At 35.2% G+C, this 22064-nt stretch overlaps 1 protein-coding gene across 1 annotated transcript in view; it reads right to left on the bottom strand.

The window, feature by feature from the left end:
- Positions 1-22064, bottom strand: part of LOC149535025 (Mitochondrial substrate carrier family protein) — a 123940-nt gene that overhangs the window by 39339 nt on the left and 62537 nt on the right. Inside the window, exon 5 of the mRNA XM_089803769.1 lies at positions 1149-1362. Within this exon, the coding sequence (XP_089659895.1) occupies positions 1149-1362 (214 nt within the window). The remainder of the gene's footprint in view (positions 1-1148; positions 1363-22064) is intronic.

Raw genomic sequence — 22064 nt, 5'->3', positions numbered from 1 at the left:
GGCTCATGCATGCACTCCCTAGCCCACAAATTTATTTGACCTGTCATAACGCATCATGTGACATGTACAAACCACAGATACATGAATAAATCAAGTTTGTTTAGTAAGTTAGTGTTGTGGGTTAGGTCTTTGTTTCTGATGCTTTCCGAATGTGGTCCATGTTTGATGGAACAATGTTTGGTACCCAAGTCTTTTTAAAGCCATCCTCCCACACACTCTCAACGCCTTGCCTTGGGCACCAATCGATGTGCAATTTCAATATAGCAGCATCAAACATATTCATCCCTCTATGTCTTCGAGCCAACTAAGTTTGAAGTCTGTCCTTGGTTTTTGTTACTTCCATCTCTCTACATGTGTTGAGTTCCTGGTTTGTCAGTTTTGTTCCAGGTTGCTTGGGTGTCAACCTTTACAGGCCTGGGCTTGATTCCTATGAAAGGATAATTCAGTTTCCTTGGGATCAAATGTGAGTTTGGTCCCATTTAATCTCTATGTTCTTCTGATCCACAAAGTCTTCCCATTGTAAGCAACGATATAATATCAAAGTGAAATATCAAAAGCTGAGTTAAAATTTGAGAGAGAATCTATAGTAGGATAGTTGAATTAAAAGAGGTTTAAATGGTAAAAAAAAGGAAAAACAACATGTGTTTGAGAAAATAATAAATTTGTAAAGAGATTTTCTGGTTATTGTTAAGGTAATAAATGGCTTGTATACTTGTATTATCATTTATATGTTATTATTATGGATTATTTTGTTCTGAGTTGAAGAATTAATCTAGATATCCTAATAGCTCAAGGAATGCAAAACATGAGCACTATCCCGAACAATTGTAAATATTAAAGGACCAGAATACATACCATGATACCACCTCTTGGAACAAGTATCTTAATCTAGGTATCCTAATAACTAAGGAATGCAAAACATGAGCACTATCCTGAACAATTGTAAATATTAAAGGACCAGAATACGTACCATTATACCACCTCTTGGAACAAGTATCTCAAAAAACAGAGTTAATAATCTTTTCAACCCGGGTTTAGAATCATACATAAAACAGCAAAATACATGTGTACCAGTCCATAAATACTTTAAGAAAAATAAATAATGAATGTACAAAAGAAAAACAAGCAAGGTGGGGATATACACATACCCTTCATATAAGCCTCTTAATCCTTCGTGTTTCCAGATAGAGGTTCCAGCCTGAAATATTCCAGAATAGTATTCATACATGTTAGTGCTAGAGCTCAATGAAGAGGCCTTATCTTTGGACATCATTGAACACCATGATCCTTTTGTGCCTTGCACTTGCATGCGCTGCTTCATTACTTCACATGGAACATATAAAAAAGACCCCAGAGTGTCTCCTAAAACACATTCAACATTACATTAGGAAAATTACTAGTTATTGCAAGGCAAAAAATTTAAAAATCTGAAAAATAAACAATAAAAGAAAATCGCTAATAAGTAACACATAATTTCTATAAGTAGTTCTTGTTATAGATTTATACAGTAGAGAAGCCTGCAATCTGTCCTCTTAACTAGGGAAGCCCTCAACTTCTACTCTGAAAATAAATAGAAGCCATGTGCAAGGCAACATATGACATTTTTTTTTCTCAATTGACCTTAGTGTTTTACCTTTCCAATCAACCGCAGTCGAGAGATTTCTGGAAGAAAAAACTAAAGCACAATCCGAAAGAGGTTATTATATAGGCCAATACATCGTATATACACTTAAACTGCATCCAACACAAACTGTAAAGATCTGAATGCTTGACAAAAGTTTTGAAATATCATTTATCAAGAGTCAAGAGACACCACACACCCACACACAAACACTTCATAATAAAAAAGCTTCAGTAGCAATGGTGTCTCCAGCACTGAAGCAACTTTGCCCATGATTCTAGTATGTTCACTTGCATTATACGTGGTCAGAACATCAGTGCGATGTATTATGTCCTTGCTTGCAGGTCTTTGATCCCTTTTTTCAGGGACTTTAACTCTTTTCCATTTCCCCTTCTGGATAATGTCAGATTAACTTACAAGTTAACTCTACTGAAGATACCTCTCCACGGTTATAGCTTAATATCCAATCATAAAAATAGTTCTCATTTGTTCCCATTTTTATTACATGGTTTCAGATGTCTAGAATCATTTCCAGTTACTTTCCATCATTCTCCAATCTTAGTCCCTTGGATCAGCTTTAGACATCGACAACACACTTCTCTAACCCTATCTCATCTCATTTCCAATTTCTTCATTCAATATCATCTGAAATCTGAATTCAATTACTATGTTGTAATGTTCAAAAGGATGAAAGCTACTTAATACAATTGGATTCTAGTTATTAAAGTAACATCACTTAAACACAAGGTAACACATACATCTTAAATTTATGGTACGTTTTGGAGCCCACCCCTTTTAATTAACACACCACCTTTAAACCACAAACCAGCAATCCCTTTCACTGCCCTTCAGCCAACCCATTCTTCTCTCCATCTAATTCGACCTTTAACACAGACACAATCTCATCTTCCCTCTTCTTCTTCTTCTTTCATGTGACACCTAAGATTAGGCTTCCCTCTTCCATTTCAGTTTCTCGAGCCTTTTCCCTCCATATACATATAGAACCTTGTTCTTCCATGGTTTTCACTCAGAGATCTCACTCCTTTATTTATTATAACCTTCTCCCACTTCCCACATTCCACCTCTCAAATATCATAGCACCCTCACCACTCTACCTACATTCCTTTTTCCTCTCTTTCATTATCACTCATATATCCTACTAGTCCCTCTTCCTCTTGCATCCCTTCTGCACTGCACACCTCCTCTTCAGCTTATTACTCTTGACACAACATCTCCCACCCTAAGCATTTTTCTTCTATTAGACATGGTTTATCTCCCTTCTTCTTCCACATTTCCCTCTTCTACTATAATGTCCCCTTCTATGGATTAGAGGGAGATGACCAGTTAGCCTATTTAACTCCCATAGGCTTTTGACATATCATGCAATAAAATAAATTTATTTATTTAAGTTGTCATCTAAAGTAAAAATTTAATGAGTTATTTTAATTGAGAAATTGAACAGACCTTCAAGAACATTCTAGGGAAAATATAAGAAGGAGATTTGGGAGCTCATTTTGGTATGCTTGATTTTATTTCTATATTGTGGATTTTGAAGCTTCTTGTGGGAGCTCTTAAGACCCTAGAACGAAAACCCTAAGAAAAAACAGTGTCGGGTGGAAGATTGCCCAGGCTTGTTGCAGGTGGAACTATTCAGGTTTTACTCTTGGAACAATCATTTGGGGGTTATAAATTGTGTCAGTTTTACAAACAAAACGATTTATATGAAGATTCACTTGAAGTTTTCAGTAACGGATGCCATAGTGGGTATTGTTGCTGGATAAAGAAAGGCATGTTTATCTGTAACTGTTATATACCATTTGATTGCTGAGCAATATAATTGTCTTAGTAAGGCTAGTTGCTAACTTGCTGGGCAAGACTGTGGCACAAAGAGGCGTGGGTTTGTGATGTTACTGGTGGGCAATGTGTGGAGCATTTCAGGTCACCATTACTTCCCTTTGCTAGGCATGAGTCATTTGAGGAAGACTGTGGGTTTGTGGCAGACCTTCCTGAGGCATTAGACGTCTACCGTGCTGGGTACTTAGGGATTCAAGAAATGGGCATTTGAATCAAGTACAGATCGAGGGCTATTGCTTAGTTGTTGGAACTTTTTTTTAAGTTATTTGTTAACCATGAAAGCTACAAGAACGTGAGAGCTTTTGAAGGAGTTTCAAGCTGGGCGATGTAGTCAATAGATGGCATAAGCTTTGACAGGTCTGCCTTTGAAGAGATGGCAGCCATTAGTATTCCCCATTGATCATGGCACAAATCCTTATTCATATGCTGAGCATATACTATATTAATCACTGATGTTAAGGTCCTTTCAAGGTCTGATAGTGCTGCCTTTGAGGTCAGACATGATTTACATTTACTTCTAGAATCTGCCCTATGACAGCAGTCTATTACTTCGGATATATACATAGCCTCTTGTTCCATGATTTGAGTGTCAAAGCATTGTTATGAATGTTATAGGAGACGAATGATTTTGTGAATCAGAAAAAAATAACATAAACATCTAAATTTTACATACATGCAAATTGTTTGATAGTGAAAGGTGCAAAAATCTGGAAAAAAATTGTTGTAGGTCATTACATCTACGCCTTCTTTATCCCTTCTTTTCCTTTAAAATTAAGTGCCCTATTTGAACAACACATAGGCATGTTAACTTGTTTATTCTTCTAAATCTCCAGCTTTACTTACTGTTTCTTACAATAAAATCCTACATTTCATATGTAACAGTTTATGGCTTCTATGCATGCATCCTGTTCTAATAAGGATATTCACCTTTCTAGATTTCCCCTTAGATTGTGTGATGATGCACATAAATATATTAATTTCTATGGTACACATTGTACTTTAGACTTCTTTTATTTGATGAATGAATTGAATAATTTATAGATTATTTTATGCCATTACCTACAATTCTCCTTTCACATTCAAACAAAATGAAAACAAATCCTATATGCCGTCATTCTATGCACATGATGTTGTAATGTCTCCAACTAGGAACCTGTCCAAGTTAATGAATTCACATAAGCCCAACATTTGATACCATTTGTGTGATTAACATATTTCCTCCCAAATTTACCAATTCTCTCCCTACTCACAAACCTTATGAGACATAGGAGTGTTCTTTCTCGTAAAAGCGAGAAATCCTTTGCGGTAGACTCCCTTAAGGCGTTTGTGGCACATAAATTCATTACCTATTTTGGGGCTACAACCTCAAGGTCTCATGATATATACCCATACCCCTATCTTGAAAGGTTTCTCACATCATGAGGTATTCTCCTCCCCTTACAAATCCAACCTACCCTCTTAATGGTATTAGCAAGTGATTGAGGAATGGGCTGATTATACTGTGTTACAAATATAATATATAATGATTTATATATTTAATTATGATCTCTTGCATACACATACTTTTATATGAAATAGCTTACACGTACACATATATATAAATATATAAAATTATGATCTCTTGCTTTACACACACACACACACACACACACACACACACACACACACACATACATATATATATATATATATATATATATATATGATTGCTTATTATTAATATATATAATAATACTTATTGTCCATAGAATTCATATAATAGAATGTTCTCTCTTTCGTACTCTTATTCTTCCCTTAGAAGAGTATCCCAAATCAATTCCTTTCCTATTATGTGATACCCTTCGAAAGTGATCCATATATTTAACAATCTCCTATTCTCACTTCCAAATTTATCCACTGGTGTATATTAGAATTCCTAACCCCTGATTCATTCTTCGTTGAGTATTCACTACCATTAAACGATTTCCCCATACATATACGACCTCTCGTATATAATGCCATGCGGGACTATTATATTTGAGATTGTAATATCCCTAACCAGATATTTGCCCAAATCTTGCAAAGAAATCTCAGAAATTTAAACAAGTAATTTCTTGCAACAGATTCCACATTAACCAGTAAAAATACCAGATAATATAAAGTAGAAATGTCACTGCATTTCAAGCTCAATGGCAAAATAACAAGATCCAAACATAAATACAGAAATTACAGTCAGATTGGATAATATGAAATAAATAGTTAAAGCACTAATGAGATATCCATGTGATATCTCTAGCAAACAATGGATTTTTGTCCACTGCCTCCGAGCTAGAGGGTTTTCATCCTCTCATTAGAGAAAGTTGAAGCCTTCTAGACGCTCCACGAGAAAAAATGAAAAATCATAAATCATAAACCAAGTATATTGCAAATGAATCATCTTTCTTCTTTTGAGCCAAACTTGGCGACTCTTCACATTCATTTCTCTAATTCTTTATTTCCTTTAAAATAGCCATTTTCCCACTTAAGAAAATAAAGTGCTCATATAATAAGAAAGTGACATTTGAGAATATGAACTTATGTTATTAAAGTCACTTTATTAATAAACCATTTAAATTTTCAGGCATTAAAATTATTGATCAGATGGACTTAGATAAGCATGTGTGATAGCTTGTTGGAAAGGTCTCGACGAGGCAATCCTAGCCCAACACTGAAATACCAATATGTTGGGCCTAGTGACTTGCCAAAAAACAGTATCTAAAAACCCCACTAAAACAACCCCGATTGGCTGGCAACTAGAACAGATTTGGCCAAAACTTGATCTAAACTCCATCTCACTCTACCTCCCCACTGCCACATTTTCACCCCTTCTAGAATTTACAAGGCTATCAAATCTTTGAGATGCAGTAGAGTGGCTGACGAGGAGGGTTTTACGACTAAGCTCTTTGAGCTCGATATCTCAGTTTTGGGTTCCTTTCTTCCCACACTCTTCCACAAAGTGGTTTGCGTTGTCTTTGTTGAGTCTTGGTTGAGCCATGTAATCTAACCGATTCATTGGACCGGGCCAATCTCAGACCCCAACAACTAGAGGACCATCATGAATGGACACACATTTGCCAAACTCTATGCCACAAAGCTGAATACTATGCTTTCTAGAGAGCTTGACAGGAGAGCTTGCATAGCTATAGGACAAGTCAACTTTCAGAAAGATTACCAAACCATGGAACATATCTTGACTTTGTGGGCTATTATCGAGGAGGCTCGACATCGCTTGGCAAAAGTCTATTGTTGCTTCGTAGACTTTCATAAGGCTTTTGATTCCATCCTTGGGTGGCCCTCTTCCAGAAACTTAGGGACATTGGGATCTCGGAGATTCTTCTGAGGGCTATTATGAGGCTTTATAAGAGTGTGATTGGCAGAATCAAAATTCCCAAGGGCTTCTCAGTTCCTATTCAAAGCACTATTGGGGTGAAGCAAAAGTGCCCCGTTTTCCCTGCATTTTTCGGCATTTATATTGATGAGCTAGAAGCTTTCCTCAGAGATTTTTCGCTCTTGGGCGGTGGTTTCTATTTACATCAGGTCTTAATCTCCATTCTCCTTTTTGCTTATGATGTGGTTCTTTTGGCCTCCTCCCCGAGAGTCTCCAAAGACTTCTAGATGGCTTAGCTTCCTTTTGTGACTAGCAATAGCCTTAGTTGCCGATTTGTGAAACAAATCTGATTCAGGTATGCAAATCAGATTCGTGGATTCGGGATTTTTTTTTCCAATAATGATCCATGGAGGATTCATGTGTATATATATTTGAATCAGATTCGTGGATTCGGGATTTTTTTTTCCAATAATGATCCGTGGAGGATTCATGTGTATATATATTTATATTTACTAAAAACTAAGAGAAATCATTTCATACTATAAATCTATGAATCTAGTATACTTGATAATTGATCTATTTTCATGATTATAAAGAAAATCAAAAACATTCACATTCACGATTTTATGTTTTTGTGCCTTGTATTGCCACGTATTCATGCTCGATCCTCAGGATTTGTGCTTGGAACCTTGAGGATCCGAGCAAGATCCTCAATTCTACTTGTGGATCTATCAAGATCCTTGGGCAATGGATCCTAACGGATCCACTGGCAGGATCAAGGACCTTGCCCGGATCCGGATCCTAACGGATCCACAGGTAGGATCACGGACCTTGCCCGGATCCACGTGCAGATCCGGACCCGAATCAACCCAAATCTAGATCCGAGGTCCGCTACGCGAATCCAAGAACTAAGGCGAGAGCTTGTGGTGAACCTAGGTAAGACAAAGATCATGATCTTAAATTGCTTGAAGACCCCAAATTTGCATTTGTACTTTCAGAGACTGGAGATTGAGATTGCTTCCTCTTACACATACCTCAAGGTCAAGTTCTCGAGACCTCGTTTCAGCATCAGACCCATCGTCCAACCCAGGGTTAGCAAGGGGATAGGTTCACTTCCCATGTTAAAGAGACATTGCTTCACACACCATTTTTAAGACACTCTGTCCAAGTTGTCCCTCTTGGACTCTTTAGTCAGGCCGTTCGTGCTCTATGGGTCGGTGGTTTGGGGGCTTTCTCTTTTGGACTCTGATTGGGCCACTATCGCGAATGTCCAAGCCCTGTTCCTCCAACGTATCATCAGATGCCATCGATTCAATCCTCTCAACATTATTCCAATAGAGTTCAGGGCTTATCCCTTCAAACTGAGGACCATCTTTGACCTGCTATGGTTTCTTCACCGTCTTTTTGGCTTTGTGTGCTCTGCAAACGACCGACTAGGATATTCTTACTAGGCTTACTATTCCTCTATTGTGGTCACGGACTCTGACCCACCACCAAAGCCCAGTGTTGGTATGCCTAGGCTACTTCCTTGTTGGGCTCCATTAGGATCTACACTGACCACCTCCCTCCCTTTCAGTTCTCATTGGATGCTCCCGTTCACCTCCTCCCTTCGTAGGAGTTGAATGGGCATATTAGACTTGATATTTACAAATAGTATATCACCACAACTTGGGGCAACCCTATTCGGAGGTTACTCCCGAGGATGGCCTTCGATGTTGAGCACTTTTTAGATATTCGGGATGGGATCATTGTTCGCCCTACTTGTCTCGGCACTGGTGCCATGCCCTGCACATCTCCCTGGGATCCTTCAGAGTTGGCTCCCACCGCCTTTGGGCCTAGATTGATCACCATGTTGATAGAGTGGATCAAATCTATCGTCTATGCACCTTGGCTAAGGTTGAGACAGAGACCCACTTCATTTTCCATTGCCCTACCTACTACAAGATTAGAGGGAGATTTTATTTCTTATTCAGAGGGAGAGGTTCCTTGGGTGCTTTCTTTAATTATATGGATCAGAGGTGCCTGGCGCTTTATCTTCGTAAGACTTTACAACTCTATGACCACACTCTGCTGCTCCTATTTTCCCAGAGGCAAGGCTCTGATCAGCTTATCACCACCTTTTTCTACCCACATTGGAAGGTGAAACAATCATCTAGTACTTCCATCACCAGTCACTCCAAATCTTTGTCCCCGCAACATTCCTACTCGTTAGCAACACTCCTCAAACAGTTCTCAACGACGGCTCGAGGTTCCCACTCACCCTAACCCATATCCTTGGATGTTGGATTTCTTTCAGCCGAGGAAAGATCTAGTCCTTGCCTCAAGACTGGTTCTTTCGTCTCTTTTTATGCTTCCTTTTTTTTTTTCCGAACATTGTTTGGTGTTCCTGGGATTTGTTGCTTCTTTGTTTGTATGCATTTAGTCCCATAGACACTTTTAATGGTCTCTTGTTGGACATTAATAAATTTATCTTATACTATGTATGGTGAAACAATGCTTACAAGAGACACGTCCATGTCTCTTCTTAAGAGTTGTTTAAACCCCTTCCTTACTGCTAGGTAATTGGTTCTATTATTCTTAATTGATTTAGAACCACTGTTTTCAACCACCATTGTTAATGCCAGGTCAGTATGTTATGTATATTTTTATATCTTAAGACTATTCTTTACTCCTTTATCTCTTAAGTCTAATCTATATTAAATAATAATTATCCTCCCATTAGTTCTATTAATCTATGATGCTAGGAGATATTAATCCCTATATCTTAATTTTTGCTTTCTCATAACAATTGCTAACCTCTAAACAAGGATTAGATAATATCGTTATGAACGCAAATCATTAATTGTTATAAGTTGTTATTAATTATTCTAATCAGATTTTTATCTTATCATCAACACTTATCTCTTTAATCACTCCATTATATTAATGTTACAGTCTTACTAATGGATCTGCATATTGCACAACACTGAAATATCTTTAATCATCCTGATCAATTGGTGACATGTCTTCTTTTGATCAATCCAATCAAGGTATACTCTTATTGACTGTAGAATTAGTTGGCACCTGAGGTTTGTTGGTAATTTGTGATTAGTGAGATTGCAACCCTGAGACGATGCCTAGCCCCGTGTCCCAATGCATCTGCTTAAAGGCAAATACTGCTTAATTTTAAGCAGTGGGAGTGTTTCCATGCAAATATTTAATTTGCAGAAAAGGATAAATTAGAATCTTTTCCTATTTTTGTGGAGCAGCAACTACTTAAAAATGAAAAATAAGTTGGAAAAAAGAGGGTCTATAATATATATTGATACAACAATTCAGTCGGATAAAATGTTATTGAAAATACAAATATATTTGTGAAATATATTACTATGATTTTCAATATATTATGTTATTATTATTATTGTATTAATAATTAAAATGAAATCATATATATAAACTAGATACCTTTTAAAGTCATTGTACAATAATAATTATAAGCACCTCAAGTTCTGTCAGACCAAATTGGGTTGACCGATTAAATAAGTCGATTGGCTTATGACATGTGTTTGTACTTTTATTTAGTGGTAACCGAGAGCCACATACCCGATGGGATGTGAGTCCACGGTAGAGTCAGTCCCATCGGGGACATGACTCCCCATTCATATACAAATACATCTTCGACCTGCAGATTATAAACATATCAAATATATAAAAATATTATGTCTTTTGTCCTACTGTACTCGTTGACAGTCCTCCTTTACTCGGTGACAGCACTTTGATACTCGTTGTCAGCACTTTTGTTCTTGTCGACAGCGTTTCCAGTTGAGCATTGTCTAATCTGAGGTTTTACTGTCCACTAAGTGTGATGGGTCATTATCTTACAATCTATTAAGTTATATATGACTTACAAACAATATATGTATTATTTGTTATTATTCAAAGTCTTCTAAATATAAAAGGTCTTATATATGTTAACATATAAATCTATCAAAAGAGCTTAAGAGTCCTTTTATAGAATTTAGTAAATCAAATAAATCTGATCTTCAAATTTAACATGGTATCAGAGCAGGTCTAAGAGACAATCCTTATCAGATTTATCTATCCAAGTGCACTCAAATATTCTTAAGCCATACATTTGCCTATAGTGAATGGTATGAGACTAGAGGACAGACTCGAAGGTGACTCAAATTTTGCAGCACGGAAATTGTGAATAATGTTAATCCTGAAGGAGCATGATCTAAAACAGTTTATTGAAAAATCAGACCAACCACCCAAGGGGGGTGATGAATTGAGTAGATGGGAAAAAGACAATACTAAGGCTATGAAACTACTGGTGGACGGTGTTAAGAATCATCTACTTCCTATAATTATAAAACTAGACACCACATGAAATGTTCAAAGCACTTGAAGAAATGTATGAGATAAATGATACTAGTAGGCTTCTCACACTAAAAGACAAACTCTCCAACATCAAGATGAATAAAGGAGAGTCCATCACTTCATATTTCATGAGGATAACAGAACTAAGGAACCAACTCTCTATGATTGGTCACATGTATGATGGAAAACAGTTAACCATGATAGAACTAAAATGACTGCCAACATCATAGGAAACTTTTAGGCAAGGAGTATGTTCTTGATCCAAGCTTCCTAAACTTGATCAACTTAAAGCTGACTGCATACAAGAGGAGTGCATCTTAATATCTCGAGAAATTGGTGATACTTCTACTAGAGGTGATATTCAGGTTCTCACAACTCAAGTTGATAAAAGGAAAACATTTGAAGGGAAAAGGAAACGAATAGACTACTCTAAAATGCAATGTTTAAGATGCGACAGCTATGGTCACTCAGCTGCAAAATGTCCTGATAGATTGAAACATCAAGCTTACTTTGCCAAAGTTAGCAAATCTGATATAGATTCAGAGAGATGTCCATGCAGAAGAACTTCACAAATATCCATAATACATGTGAAATATTGGATTAAGAGGGAGTTCTAAATTATTACAAAATAAATGTGTAAAACTTTCAAAGTGAACTTTGCATGGTTATGCATGGTTACAATTTCTGAGATAGAGTCTCAGAGTAATTGATTATTGTACTTTATTATTTATAAATGTTATAACTATTTAAGCATGTGTACATCATAAGAAAGTGACGACTTTCGAATGATTATCACTTGCATTTGCAGAAGTTATTGGAAGGTGACAATCTTACAATAACTTAAATCATGATATACATTTTATGTAAATGTTGAAACAGATCATGATAGATTATATCTTGTAGATCAATAACTAAGTGTTAGATGTCATTCACTTGACGGTCTATAAGTTGTTTGTATAGATATATGATAGGTATTTGGTGAATATCATGTCTTGATATTCTGATAGGCCAATACTCATGATATCAAATGTGATATCAAAGCGGTGAAAATATTCTGATCAAAGACTTCCTTAAGTTTTGTCATTCCGAATATTACCAATGGTGTAATATTCATGTGTTTAGCCTTCTTCGTTAAGAGGGAGTGTTGATGCAATAATTCAGTCGGATAAAACGTTATTAAAAATACAAATATATTATTATGAACTTCCATATATTATGTTATTATTGTTATTGTATAAATAATTAAAATGAAATTATATATATATATATATATATATATATATATATATATATATATATATATATATATTTACAAACTTGATATTTCCTAAAGTCATTGTACAATAATAATTATAAACACCTCAAATTCCATCTGACCAAATTGGGTTGACTGAATAAATAAGTCAATTGGCTTAATACATGCGTTTGTACTTTTATTTAGTGGTAACCGGGAGCCACATACCCAATGGGATGTGACTCCATGGTGGAGTCAATCCCATCAGGGATGTGACTCCCCATTCGTATACAAATAAATCTTCAACCTGCAGATTATAAACATATCAAATACATAAAAATATTGTCTTTTGTCCTACTGTACTCATTAACAGTCGTTTATTTGTTGACAGCACTTTGGTACTCGTTGTCATCACTTCTATACTCGTAGATAGAATTTCCAGTTGACCAATGTCTAATCTGAGGTTTTACAGTCCACTAAGTGTGGAGGGCCATTATCTTACAATCTATTAAGTTATATAAGACTTACAAGCAATATATGTATTGTTTTCTATTATTCAAAGTCTTATAGATATAAAAGGTCTTATATATATTAACATATAAATCTATTAAAAGGGCTTAAGAATCCTTTTATAGAATTTAGTAAATGAAATAAATCCGATCTTCAAAATTAACAGGCTGAAATAAGTAGCAGCTGCTTATTGAGAAAAAATAACACATAATCACATATGGCACCACAAATTGATTGCCCTCTTATTTTCTATCCCATTTTTTCCTTCTAACTTTTAATTTTAAATTTTATTATCAATAATTTCATTCAAACATGTTATTTATGATAGCTGCTAAAAAAATAAGCAGCAAAATATAATGACCATGGGACCATTAGCTCCACAATTTAATTCTAAAAAGTTTGAGCAGCGGCTGCTAGCCAAAATAAGCTAAGCAGCCGCATGAGGGGCTTCTCTAAACAGTTCAAGATAATAACTTTGTATGCGGCAAGAATAAGCCTCAATCTCCCCAAGACTCATCAAGTTGATTCGTTTCAATTAAAGATTAATTAATAATCTCCCCTATAATAATTTAGCTTGTCAATATCCTATACGTATCGCACGATTAGTTATTTCATTAATTCAACACTAACATTAATATTTCATCATAAGAATAATGATATCAAATTTCTCAATAATCAATCCAATTATTTCCACTAATAGATTCTCGTGTTATTTGAGGAATAGCTATGTCAAATGTGCTTGTTCGTTTGTGATTATATTATAGCTTCTTGTATCATTATATTTAATTTTATTATTATTTATATCATTGCTCATTTTAATATGTATTATCATTTATCTAATAAATATTATTATTGTTTGATGTCTTTAGATTTCTTATATATATAGATAATTTATCAACTTAATTAAAATTGTGACTATATATAATTTTAGTTTTTATTTATTAAATCTTATATATTTAATTCTTATTATTATTTTTAAAGATTATCTCCAAAAGGGGACATCACAAGCCACCTCCTCACTGTTTTTCTCTTATTACAATTTCCCGCCTACACATTACATCTCTTCCTCAACTCTTGCTCATGTGAATCATAAATTTAAGGATCTAAAAATTCAATAAGATACTTTCATTCCTTTCCATATGCCCAACTGCTATATTATCCATTTTCTTCCAAAATCCTCCCATTGTCATTTGGACTTTGTCTTGATAAGTATATGATTGATGAGATCCCTTACCTAATGTGCAATTTTTATACACGATGTGCTTAACTCATACGTGTGATGATCCATTGAATTTATCCTCTAGCAATTCAACAAGTTATATGAATTGGCATCACATCTTTGCCCATAGTTTGATGCATTTAGCTTTATAGTATTGCATATATTTGTAAAAAAGCTTTTGAGTAAAATATTTATTCAAGGGTTCATATTGTATAATGAAAGAAACTTCCAATGAATGTTCAAGCCTAAACATTTTTTTTCTCTCAATGTTAAAATAGATTTTATACTTCTTGATAACCATCTCAAAGATATTTGTTAGAAAATATCCTTCCAAGAGAAACTCATGCTTCAACACTCTCATTTCCACTTGAATTTGTCTGACGTCACCATCTAAGAAGAATACCTGTTGTTAGAAACATCATCCCTTCCCCTCTTGAAGTCTTCCTTGCAGACTTATCCTCTACCTAAACAATCTACATCTTCCTCTTCCTCACTTCATTGACTTCTTCCTTATCCTAATATTCCTCCCAATCCATATTTCAACACTAGCCTTTAAAATCTCAACACACGTTTAAAACTCAACCCATACTATATGCCTACATGTTCCTCATACATTGTTCTTTCTATATTCTGAATACACGTTTCCTCTCTTCTTCCTCGTAATTTTTAGCATACATGGCAGACTCAAACTTGACAATTCTTGACTTGACAAAGCTCAACAACTTAATTAAAAACTTAAATTTCTTAAAAAACACAATTTTTTTGCAAACTCTATACATGCTACTCTATTCTTTTGGATTAGATTGTGTATAGTTTTTGTTATCAACATTTCGGATCACATTTTGTGAGGCATCATCATGATATAGTTTTGTCCTTATGTTCTCTTGCATATCCTAATGATGGATCACAGAGTGTGATTGAAAACATTGATAACCGAAACTATACACAATCAAATCTAGAAGAACAAAGTAGCATCATATGGATCGTGGAAATCTAATAGAGTTGAACTTTAAACACTTGAATTACTTAAAAACACATTTTTTCGCAAACTTCAAAATGCATCAATTGAGTCTAAAACCCATTAGGAAGTCTTTCTCTTAGATTTGATTATTGAATGCATATGATTGCAAAACCACATCATCATGCAAAGCCAAATACGTTGGCTCTACTAGCTAACGACCATTATGAATTTACTACAATTATTTTTGAAAATATATAGATTACATATCTAGGCAAGTAATAAATTAAAGGTTTTTACAATTTTCTTTTCCACATCCTAGCAAAAAACTAGGCCATCGAGGCTATTATCCTCACACTCAATTGTGCCTCCCTACTTAACATCGGAAATTATGCCTATGGCTCCACCCTTCTACTAGATAGAAATGACTCCTTCTCTACCATATAAATATTACCAAGTGATAATCCAATCTCCCTTCTATTGCAACCGCATCTTCCAGTGCTTGCCTCTCAAAATCAACAAATTCACCCTATATAAGTAAATTACATTTTAATCAATCAACAAATTTGTTAGTACATGAAATTAATTTTATTCTTCAAACATTGATAAAGCAATCGAGTCGCTGATAACCTATTCCATTGCAGCCCTACTAAAAATGATTTGGCATCTTTGTACCATATGGCATGCTTGCTTGCTTTTGCTTGTGGTGTGGAAGCGAAAATGGACACTTTATAAAGCAAAAAAGAGATTCTTAATGTCAAAATCACATCTAGCATGTGTCCAACATGCAACATTGCCTTGCACCAAGTTTTACCCACAATCTAACCAAGTTTTGGCATGTGCTAACAAAAACATTCTACAAGTTTTCATCAAAAAATCTAGAAAAGTTTCAGCAAGTTTACTCTAAGAAAACTTGTAGTAAGAAAAAACTTATGATTACTCATCGACTAACAATGTTTGCAAACTATGCTTTAAGTTCGTGGCATATGCTAAAATGAATTTCTTTTAGATTCCCATAACTCTTGGCATATATGTGTGCTACTCTTTCCTTAATCTTATCCACTTAGATTCTCTCCATGTTCTTATATGCATAAGTGACATTCTAGCATGGCTTTTCTTTTCTCTTCCCATGTTGATCATCAGATGCCCTTCCTTTGATACTTTGCTAATTTCTACTACTCATTCATTTATGCTTCAATCATATGCCAACACTGATTTTTCTATTCTTGTCATGTTTCTTAAGACATATTTCATATATTTTACTTGTTACTCCTAATTCCAACATTCATATGCTACAAATAACATGAGATTATTTTCCGTAGTTACACCGTCCTACGAGATGGGGGGACGTCAAACAGGGAGACGGGTTTTCAGACAGGGGGGTCAGAGGGGAGGCCTCAATTTGGGGACAATGAGGGGACACCGACAAGGATGGGGGGGTGAGGGGTTGTATATACTATATACTATACGTGTGGTACTCAAAATAGTAGTTATGAAAAGATGTATAACAAACTAAGACATAAAGATGTAAAATACTAATTTACTAAATATATCTACTTGAACATTACATTGAACATTGAACATGAAAGTGGAACATTGAACATTGAATAATAATTATTAAAATTTTAAATACTCAAATCAGCAAATGGAAGAGTGCTAACTTCTATTATATAAATATTAAATAAAAACAATCATGGATATCGAAGTATGAGTATCTCATCATAAAAAAGATTACATTGAGCAGCATGATATGATATTCAATACGACTAATAGAATATTAAAAAATGTTTTTTTTTTTTAAACAAACTTTTTTTTTTGTGGTTGGACAAGTGATGCTCGGTCGTCCCCTAGAGGGATTGAGGGACCTGTTCTCATCCCTCTATCCCCTCAGGGGATGCAAGGACATCCCGCCTCTCCTCAGGGGAGTCCAAGATATCCCCCCATTTCCGCCAGAATGGCAGCAAACTAGTGGTGCCACTGGAGATGCCAGAGCAATGTCCTCCCGTCCCTAGTGCATCTCTGTCTCAAAGATGTTGGGGTTTTTAGGGGGGAACACACACTCATGTTACAATGTTATTTTCCCAAATTACACTTATTTACCTATTTAATCTTCTCACTAGCATTCCTCTATAGAAGATCATGTGCTTGTCTATCCTAAAATCACAATCATCATACGTGGCAATTTTAGTTTATTTTCTACTATTTTAGTCTATGCTACCTCAATTTTGTATTTCCCTACATCTGCTTGTTACTCGACACATCTTATTCTCACCTTGTGACTTACTCATGCCATCCTACTTATAAATTCACTCACATCTAGCATCTATTCTTTGCATTGTTTTATAGTTTTCCTACCCCCTTTATGTCAAACATTTTCAAGACAACTTTGTATCCCTCATTCTATGATCTCATTACTTGTGCGTGCAAACTACTCACAATTATCACTTTCCTTATTCACTTTGATTTACTTTATCCCATTCACATTTTTAAATTCCTTATCCACTCTACAATATTCCATGCCATTCACATTATCACTTGCACAATTTACTTTATTTTTAATTCATTCTACTCACAATATCAATTTTCTTCTCTACTCCATGATATTCACATTTATAAAATGCTTTATCCACTTTGCTCTACTCCATCTTGCTCATCTTGTACCTTTCTCAACAAATGTTAATAACATTCATGTTTTCATATTACTATACTTCTCACATTGTCAATTTCCTCATTAGCTTTGCCTTGCTTCATATTATCACTTTAATCTTTATTTCCTCATATTCACATTATCAATTTCTTCATTTGGATTGCTTCCAAAAACTCTCGTCCTTTTCCTATTGCACGTTCCTTTACATGTTGTGCCCCAATTTTGTCATGCCTCTTATCAGACATTGTTCAAACAATCTGCATGTGCCTACACTCTTATCATTTCCCTTGCCCTCTTTGTCCTTTCTAGGGGTGCAACCATGCATTGATATCATTGTGAGGCATCACTTCAGTAAATGTCATACACTTTTTAATGTGATTGCTGGCACTAGCATGATATGCACTCCAAGACCATGTGGGTTGCGAGAACACTACAGCTTGTTGACCTAGTGCCTACCATAGGAAGTGCTCGCCAACCAAGGCGGGCTTGTAGCCCATATGCCACCTACACTCTTGATCATTGTATCTTATTCCCATTATTATGTTTCTACTCTTGTGTATTGATCATTTCACATATACTTCCTCTTTACCATTTACCATAGGGCCAAATTTATAATCACCTTCTTGGAGAAAAATGCTCCCCTCATTACTTACTCTTTACCATTTACCACAGGGGCAAATTTATAATTACCTTCTTGGGGAAAAATGCTCCCGACATTACTCTCGTTCTCACTATTCTATCCAATTCTACATTCTTCCTCACAACTTGGCCCTTGGTTAAAACCTACTTTTTAATTCCCTTATCCAATTCTACATTCTTCCTCATGTTCAAAAAAGGCAAGGGGCAACATGCACTCTCCAACATTTTTCTTCTAAACAAATTGATTACATCATAGCCGTTTCTATAGCATTTTAATTATGTTACCTCCATTACAACCATGACATTTTTATTTCAATGACTTTTTCACAGCCAAATCCTTGTGATTTTAGTGCCTTATTCACAATCATATCCATAGTGTGATACCTCCATTTCAATCATATCCACACCATGTCAGCTCAATAAAATCTATGGTGCTTTGATTTTGGAGCTCTATCACAACCATATTCATAACATAGTGACTCAATCACAATTATAGCACTTTCAACTTGATAGCTTTATTAAGATTAGTGTTTTCATTTCAGTGGCTCTATTACAAACATGTGACTTTGATTTAGGTAGCTCCTGCACAACCAAATGAATACCTAGGTGGATTTTTCACAAACAAATCTATGTCAAGGGGGCTCCTTCACAACTATATCCATTATCTGATGTCAACTCCACAGTAGCATGTTATATAATTTCCAATTCAAACAACCCTTAGTGTATCCCATACTACCAATTTGATTAGGCTCAACAAAACTAAACAATAGTTGTTAGATACATGAAACTCTTCTACTAAATACTTGTAAAAAACACCAATTTCTTCCTCAAGCGTGCATTGCAGATCTAAAGACAAAGGTCAAGGAAAAAATTAAATGACAAAAATCGTGACTCCTCAAAATTCTCTGATGTACCCTTTTAACAAGTATTTAAACAACAATGTTATTTACTTCAGTGTCCCTGATTTCATTTAAATGTACAACCCCACTAAAGTGGGGACAAATGTAGAGTTGAAATGTACACTTTGTCCTTTTCACCACCAATCCCACACTAGTGTCCCTTGCCAATTTGAATTCCTTCTTGACCCCAACAATCACTAAAACCCAAATCTTCACCTTGCTACATTTTTCAATAATCCAATCACCCAAATTGTACTTTGTAGGAACGACTACTCATTTGTAACATCTTTCACATAGTCTTGGCTCCTCCCCACTCTCCTAGACAATCTCTTATTCTTCCACAAACTAAATTTTCTGCATTCCTACAATGGCAAGCATATAGTTACAAAGATTCCATGGTAGACCAAAAACCAAAACAGTATTCCTAATCCTTTTCACGCCTTAAGCTTCTCTATAACCATTGTTCCTACATGTACAAGCAAAGACTAACACATCAAGGGTCAACATTGGGCTATGGAAATGACAATTTGTTGCCTTGAACTTTATCATAGAGTCCCCTAATAAAAAGACACTTAAAAAAAGTTTTCTGCCAAAATGAAAAACAAAGACTAACACATCAAGGAGCGACTACAATCTATGGAATTGTCATTTCTGTGGCCTTGAATGTTGTCAGTTAAATAGAGAGAAGATATAAATATTTTATTTTGTACTAGGAAAGAAAAACCACATGCTATGATGCAAATGTGAGGTACTAGAAGCTTCCAACAGCCATGATTTCCTACTTTTCCATCTAGTGCAACAAAGCCTACAAAAAAACACAGAGTGATAAGTGACACTCTTCACCTGATGGCATGCTTGATTGATGTTCAAATGAAAAATGAAGCAAATGCCGCCACTAGCAAATTCTTGTTTTCCAATGATATTCCATTAAGTGTTACTCTCGCTATAATAAGTTGAAAGATTATCAAAGCACAAACTTCATATGTACCACCAAGTGAAGAAAAATTGACAGCCATGATCTTGGATAAAAACTATTCCAAAATTAATATTCTAATAGAGAAAATGAAGGCTATATGGGTAACAAGTGGATGGAATATTGTCATGGATGTATAGACGAACATTAGGTGTCCTACACTCATCAAAATCATAGTCACATGTACAAAGGGCCCTTATTTCTTTATGGTTGTTCATTGTTCAAGGTACCCCAAAAATGTAGACTATCATTTTCAAATCCTTAAAATGGTTTTGAGGAGGAAAGTTAATTGAGTTGGTATACAAATATATGGAATGAACACCTTGTGCGCATACCATGAATGTGTGCATACCATGAATGATGCTTTTGTTAGATAAAAGTTTTGTAAGTCACTATGACCACAACTTGTAAAACTGTAACTTTAGACAACGTCAACTGAGATTACTCTCTCCTCTTAGCAATAGGGGAGGCTCACTTCTTACCATAAGCAGCTCCAACAAGGACTTGGAAATTTAAAATAGGGCAATTCTCTTAATCTATTCCTTTTTCTTCAGGAATGATTATAAAAACAGCTACTAAACAGAACTAAAACTTCAACAAAAAGTATCTATTGCTATGATTATATCAATGGCTTGTGAGTTGACATAAGAACAACACATTGGACACCAATTTACTTTTATATGGGTGGAACAGTTGCAGAAACCAAAAGTCTTATGCATTTACCCCGATGGATGATTTGATGACTTAAATCAAGGGTAAGGCACAAAGTGGCTTACCAAATATTCACTAAATTCTATGAAATTACTTAACACTGAAGCACAAAGTCTTTCAGCCTTAAGTATTTGAAGACACTATCAACTATGTCAGTTTTCCCTTATGCAGCACAAAGTCTCCAAAAACTCAAATTGAACTGTAACTCTAAACGCAATATGCAGCTCAAAGTCGGTAAGATTGAATTCAAGTCTCTCTTGAACAAAGCATAAAACTCGCAATCAATAGTCACAAAATGTCGTCACATAACACCTTGAATCAACAGAAATTTTGAAAGCAAGTTTTGTCTTGTATTGTAAGCAATTTAATCTAAATCCAAGCACAATGTCTTAGAGTGCATATACAAACTCACAGAGTTTTCTTACATTGCCAAAAGATCAAAAATACAATAAGACTCCCTCCTCTATATAGATGAGGTGCTAAGAGCAAAAAGTGTGAGAAACCCAACTGATCGAGACTTATTCGAAAACTAATCTACAGTTAACTTATTCAAAATTGCAGGTCCTAATGTCCTGCAATGTGATTACATCTTATAACTTTGCAGGTGATACTATCACATGCAATTACATCTTATTTTTACATTACATGCAATCTGTTGAAATGAAATTACAAATAAATAATGAGAATTACTTTAAATGTCTAACAAGGCACCACTCCTAATACATCATCCTTTGTTGGTCTTCATGTTGCTTTAGGATGCTTTATGATTGTTGTGCTCAAGTTTGGGGAAAGCATTTCAAACTGGAATATAAATCTGCATCCTAGATTGTTCTACATCATAATAGTGTTTACTAGGAAAGCATATTTGTTTCTTCCGTCTCTACCTTGAAAGCATTCTACTCTTATAATTTCATCACTTTTCCCTTTCCTTGTGTGGCTCCATTGCGTGACTGTCCTTGCCTCGTGTCACTCTTTAGTCTTCAAATCTATTTGTAAAGTAAGACCAATGTCATGATTTGTTGATTCAATAGATCATATGGGAAAAAAGGAGAAGTCGTAGATCTTTCTTCCAAACTAGAACTTTGCAAATCTAG

The sequence above is a fragment of the Cupressus sempervirens genome, chromosome 10, assembly GCF_028749045.1.
Source record: "Cupressus sempervirens isolate cs-2001-9-10 chromosome 10, ASM2874904v1, whole genome shotgun sequence".
NCBI lineage: Eukaryota > Viridiplantae > Streptophyta > Pinopsida > Cupressales > Cupressaceae > Cupressus > Cupressus sempervirens.
This window is presented reverse-complemented; position numbering and strand designations above follow the sequence as displayed.